The 6,716-nt window shown below is 31.2% G+C and overlaps 1 protein-coding gene across 1 annotated transcript; it reads left to right on the top strand.

Moving 5' to 3' along the window:
- On the top strand, positions 440–1,837 carry LOC107623140 (senescence/dehydration-associated protein At3g51250-like). The gene is made up of 2 exons (XM_016325298.2): positions 440–1,382; positions 1,583–1,837. Exon 1 carries the CDS (start codon positions 639–641, stop codon positions 1,239–1,241), a length of 603 nt encoding a protein of 200 aa, XP_016180784.1. The 5' UTR covers positions 440–638; the 3' UTR covers positions 1,242–1,382; positions 1,583–1,837.

Consider the following 6,716-nt stretch of genomic DNA (forward strand, 5'->3'; position numbering starts at 1 on the left):
TGAAAAAGATCAAATATGTTATTGCCAACAACAAAAATTAACTCATAATCAATAAACAAAAATTTTGTACATACATTTAAAATTTATATTGACTTATTATTAACTAATTTTATTGTTTTTTATTAGGTGAATGTCATACATTTATCAAAAGAGAGGTGTAAAAACCAAAAAGAGTGGGAGAAGAGGGGGCGGAATTAGTAATTTCAACCTTTTTATATATGCAAGAAGATGATGTAAATAACGTACTTTGAGTTCAATCGAATAGGTAAACAAAAATACTCCATTGACATTAAATAGTTATAACATATTTGTTATTATATATTTATTTTATATTTTTTAATTAAAATAATAATCTCAAGGATAATAAATTTGTCATACAATAAAATAATAAAATGGGTTATATATAGTTAAATAACTATATTATAATTAGAGTTAATAGTCATTTTCGTCCCTGAAAGATACCTCGATTTCCATTTTCGTCCCCGAAAGTCAAAATTAATCAAAAGCCTCCTCGAAAGATACCTGACTTGATCACGTTCGTCCTTCCGTTATCTCCGCAGTTGAGATGGCAAACGTCCGCTTACGTGGTCCGTTAACTGCCAAGGTGGCAAAGAACCAAAACGACGTCGTTTTGGTAGATGCCTACTGGCGTTGAAACGTCGCCGTTTTATCTTCAAAAGGGGGTAAGTTTCCGAATTTCGATCACAAACAACTGTTCATCAATGGATTCCTTCTCCCAAAAACCTAAACCCAGAAACTCTCACTACCCAGAAGTAATCGATTCCAACCTCGAAGCCAATTCATCCTTCCAAAAACCTAATCATCAACAGCAGAGTTCTCTCTACCCTTCCTTTGACGTTGATGACCTCAGCGACCTTGTCCGAACCCTATTTCCCCGAAATGACACCAGAAGCAGCGATGGCAGTGTTCATTCGCCGTCTGCTCCACCGGCCGCTACCAAGGAGGTCCTCATTAGGATCCCCGACGCCATCCTCAACCTCGTCGACACCCACTACAGCGTCGAGCTCGCTTCCGACGACTTCTCCATCATCCGCCTCCGGCAGGGTGACAGCGCCGTCGCCGTTTACGCCTGCGTTGCCGACAAGATCCAATGGCCCCTCGCCAAGGACGAAACTGCCGTCAAGGTCGACGACTCTCACTACTTTTTCTCCTTCCGACCTCCCAAGGGCTCCGAATCCAATTCCGATTCCGACGAAGAAGATCAGCGTAGCCGCGGGTAAGATAAGAACGGTTCCGATCTGCTGAGCTATGGGTTGACGATTGCGTCAAAGGGGCAATAGGGTTCCACTTCCCCATTCTTCTGCTACTCTCTCTTCATCTTTCTCTCTTTCCATCTCTCACTCTTCACTCTTCAAACCCAGGTACCCCTTTTTTTTAGTTAGTTCATATCTGGATTAATAATGCAATTTAATGAAACTAGTTAACTGCATATTGGAAGTGATATGTGCTATTGTGTTGAAAAGAAAATTGAGTGCCTGTATTTCTTGTCACTTATTGTGGGTTGCTTCACCAAATATGCTTTAGAAGTGGCACAGGCTTAATATAGTTGTAACTTTCATAGGTACTTGAAGGCTTGGATCCTGTTAAGAAAAGACCTGAAATATATATTGGAAGCATTGGCCCGCGTGGGTTGCATCATAGTTTTGTGGTGTATTTTATCTGACTGAACCAGAGTGCATCTTAGGTTTATGAAATTTTGGATAATACTGATTTTGCTGTACATAGTATACTGATTTTGCTTTCTATATTAATCAAGAACTATGCTATGATATTGTGCATATGGAATTACTAAAATTTGCGGTACATCTTTTTCAATGTTTTTAGCTCTTGAAGCTTCTACTGTAATAAGTAATTCCATTTTGAAAAGTTAAATCTGACTTTTGAGCTATTTGAGCTACTTTTACTATCTGTTGGGTGATTTTGAGCTTTTAACTATACATACTAATTTCACTCGTGGAATGCAGATTCCTACCGACTTACATTTAGTTACAAAAAAAATCGGCTTTGGGGAAAAAATAAAAAAAAAATTATATAAGGACTAATTTGATTATTTTTTAAAATTTTAGGGATGAAAATGATTTACATATGAACTTTTAAGGACTATTTTGATTAAAAATAACTTTTTCACATATCAAGTGTCACTGACCTGACACATGGCATCACCCACCACGTCATCATGTGCCACGTGGCACTTAACGTGACACGTCATCATCCAACTGACGGAAGGACTAACGTGACCAAGTCGTGTATCTTTCGAGGACGATTTCGATTAACTTTATCTTTCGAGGACCAAAATGGAGATCGGGGTATCTTTCAGGGACGATTTTAAATATTAACTCATTATAATTATATAATTAAAAAATTTTTAATAATTAATTTTAATGTACATATAATACAATTTATAACTAAATTAACATAGTTGTATGTTTTATAGTATATATAATCTAGTTCTACTAGGTAGACAATAGAAGGTGCAAACAATGTAAATAACGAGTTGCATTTCAAGCCCACTAAAATAAAAAAATATTCCACCCCATTTACACCCACCACAATTGTACTCTAGTATATCTCATCTTCTGCAGTTCCACCTTCCTCTCCTTTGTCTGTGTATCATTTAATTGTTATATAGTAAATTTTTAAAAGGTATAATTAATTTACTATTTTCTAAAATGATTAAATAATACAAAACAAAAAATATAATTTTTTTTTTCTTTTAAATTATCTGTTCTGTGAAATGGTTTATTTATAAATAGCCGGCCTCTTAAAACTTGAGAAGAAAAATTAATATTTTTTATGCATATAGACAATTTCAAGATGTCAAATTACACACCTTAAAAATTTAAACTGAATTATGAATAAATCAAAATTTAGGGTAATGGTTATTTGTATTTTTTGGATGGCAATAATTAAATAGACATGGTAATTAAACAGTTTCATGAGTCATTCACTCATTCTCATCAGAGAGACAAGAAGATGTGGCCTTCTATATCTATCTAACTAGCTATTGGTATTTGTATTCATGATGATATGTCTGAACATTGTTGGTACCACAAAATGGACCACAAATTTAACAACTTTGACGTTGATCACAAAAATAGATCCGTCATATTTAATTCGATTATCAAGATTTTTTTTTTTAATTTGTTCATGCATGATTGTGATGGTAATTTTGCAGATGTTTTGGGGAGTTTCGTATATTAAGGAAATGTTTGTGTGTGTAAAAATTTTTAAACAAAAAGTAAGTTTGAATTTGGTGTAAATACTAAATAGTAGGAGTATATATCTCACTGACTCACTGTATTGTGGAGCGAAAAATTTTGTCCGGATCTGAAAACTAATTAAAGTGACACTTAATTTCTATTATTTAAAATTTTAATTAAAAAAAAAAAGCCAATTTTACAACAAAAAAAAATCTTCATAAAATACTTTCAAAATTTTCCCTAATTTTTTAAAATTAAAAACATAAATACATGATTTTTTTTTAATTATTAAATACAAAGTAATAAAACACAAATTTCTCTTAAAATAAACATTCCTAAAGTAGACCTAAATGTACGAATGGAAACTTATTTCTTGTAAACAAGGCCTTAGCAGCGACTCTTAAGAAACCAGTCGCAAACTACATACATGTGTATGTGTGTGTATATATATAGTAATAGATCATAATCTGATAAAACAAAACATACCATAAAAGATATAAATATCATGCCATCAATGCAAGGCATGGTTCATCTCACTTTAGAAACTAAAATCAAACTTGGCCTACTTTCGCCATATCATATTGAAAAATCATTGATAGGTTTCATTATTACAATTAAGTTCACAACCATATCATGTAAATAGAAAAATTATGCAGCGCACACATACAGTACCCATATCCACATATCCAGTACTCAGATATACTTGAAGTTCAGCTGCTTAATCATCAGTTGAAAAGATTGTTTTCCAAAATTAATCAAGTAGCTAGTGACGGTCACTTACCCAAATATAATTAATCCGATAAAAAATTATAACCATATTATTTAAAAATAATTAACCAAAATTAAATTTAAAAAATCGATTAACCAAAATAAAAACCAAATTTAAAAAACCCTTAATTTCAGTTAATCCCTTTGGACTTCAGCATTCAACCCTTAACCTCAACCTTACGCCTCTTCCATCTCTCTTTACACCGCCGTCAACAACTCTTTTTCTCTGCCTCCCACCGGACCTTGTCGAAAACTCGAAATCCTCTTCTCTCCTTCACTTTGATTCGCGCCTCTATCTAACTATGTGTGCAACACGTTACCTGCGTGTTGAACAGATTTGTGTTACGTGTCCAACACATTGGTTGCGTACTAAGTCAGCATGTTGGGAATTGATCATCTCAATTGTTAAAAAAAATTGAGAGTGTAAAGTATGATCACTAACTCTTTATTATTTTTTCTCTCATATTTATATTTGGTCTCACTTATAAAATTAATAGTGTGAGATCACACTTTACTCTCTTAATTATTAAAAAAAATTGAGAGGATCCATTTCCTCAGCACGTTACCTACGTATTGTACTTGCATTGCCTGCAACGTTCACTCACTTTATATACACCAAAAACTTTATTTTCAGGTAAAACACACTTCTAAACTCCATATTAAAATTATTTAGTCAATAGTTAATAGTCGAACTAATAAATATTAGCACATACATGTTGTCTGTTGATAATCCACCTGCCATGCATATTTGCCAGTGAGGTTCAAAAATAGGAAAAGCTGCAAGCCAGCCAGCTGTAGACTTCTGTGCAGACCCAACCTTTATTATTTATTAGCCATTAATAAAAAAGAAAATGAAGCTAAATTGGAAATATAAATTGACAAATATTAACTATTAATACAAGAGACCTAATTAAGGAGAATTATATATATTCATGAAGTTTATATTTTCTTTTATTCCTATTTATATTTTACCTGCAAAGTCAATAATATTTTCACTGGGAGTGTAGGCTGGATTTTGAAGAAGAGGATTGAGTTCAAAAGAATTTGGTATGACCAAACCTATATAAGGCCCTTCTTCGTTGATTCTTGTTATTTCTTCTTGCAATTGAGAAGTCAAAGCACAACTAACTAATGCATTTTGGGCATTGAATAACATAAATAATGCCCCAATAAACATGCATGAGCATAACACTCTCCTACCCATCTTAAATTCTTTATTGATCCACAACACTCACAAAAAGAGCACAACATGAGAATTGAACTACTCAATTATCGGTTTTTATAGGGAAGAAAAAGTTTAGCTGAATATAATATAAATTATTTTTTATTGATTGTTTAAAAATTAACCTTTCACGTTGTCATTTAATTAATCCAGTATTTGATTATTTTAATTTAAAAATTATAAAGCTATAAATATATAGCTTTTGCTCTATTTTCTCCCTTATTTAATTAGGGTAAGGTAGGTGAGGTTATTTGCAATCCAATATGTTTATTTGCACTCATTATTAATTGATAATCATTATAATTCCCTAAATCATCCTCATCTAAATCAATTAATTTATTAAAATAAACATTTTAAAATAATATTTTTTTTGTCTAGCTCGCACTCGGATTCAATATTGATTCCAATATTTTCATAGTTCCAATATAAAAGTGATGAGTAAACACCATTTTATTTATTTATTTTTTGTTTATAATTATATATTAATTCAAAACTTGTAAAAAATAATAACAAATATTGTGACAAACGTCAACCGATATATAAGTTACAATGAATGTTTCACATCAAGAATGATAATAAAAAAAATCCCAATAAATTTAATAACCAATAATCAACAAAAACAAAATAAAATTATATAATTATGACCATAATAACATATGTGCTTGTAAAATGAGTTTAAACTTTTATACATTATTGAAAAATATTTAAATATTTTACTAATAATGATGTAATGAAATCAAATCAATCGTGTTCTTGACATACTTTCTTAATTTCTAATATAAAGATGGTTAGTATCGATTCAAAAAGTTAAAAAAAATGGTTAGTAGCTGCTAATCAAGTAAGCATTACTAAGTACGGCCTACAGGGAGCGTCAGAATAAAATAACATATTGCCTACTCTTTTGTCTCTTTATTTGACATGGTACTAGAAAAATTCTATAATAAAAGAAAATTGATGTGTTCAATTCCACGTTTATCTCGATGCTTAATCATGGTTTACTACAATGATCAATTTGAATGTTTAAATTTAAGTGAGAAATTTATTTCAAAAGGCTAATTAAGGAAGAGAATTTTATTATTTTGGATTAATAAACGTGGTTTTTTTAGATCATTTTATTTTGACTTAAATAAAATTTTGGTTCTTCGAAAATCATTTTTTTTATTTTGGTTTCTATAACTTTTATTTTTATTTTAACCTACTAAAATTAAAATTTTTATAGATTGCCGCTTTGATAAGCTGATGATGGCTCACCAATTAACTAATCAGACACAAGTTCTTCTTGGGGACAAATTTCTCCTTTTGCACCTCATCTGCCATGATTTGTTCCTTAGTTGGAGAAAAAATCCACGCGGATCGGATTATTTGAGGTGCATATTGAAAGAGAATTGAATTTGATTGGACAATACGTGGTTGATAAACAAAGTTTAATTTTAGCCAATTATTTTTGTTTTTTTTTTTTTGGCAAATAGTCAAAACTGCATCTAAATTTAAATTTTACTAAGAAA

This window comes from Arachis ipaensis, chromosome B10 (genome assembly GCF_000816755.2).
Source record: "Arachis ipaensis cultivar K30076 chromosome B10, Araip1.1, whole genome shotgun sequence".
NCBI lineage: Eukaryota > Viridiplantae > Streptophyta > Magnoliopsida > Fabales > Fabaceae > Arachis > Arachis ipaensis.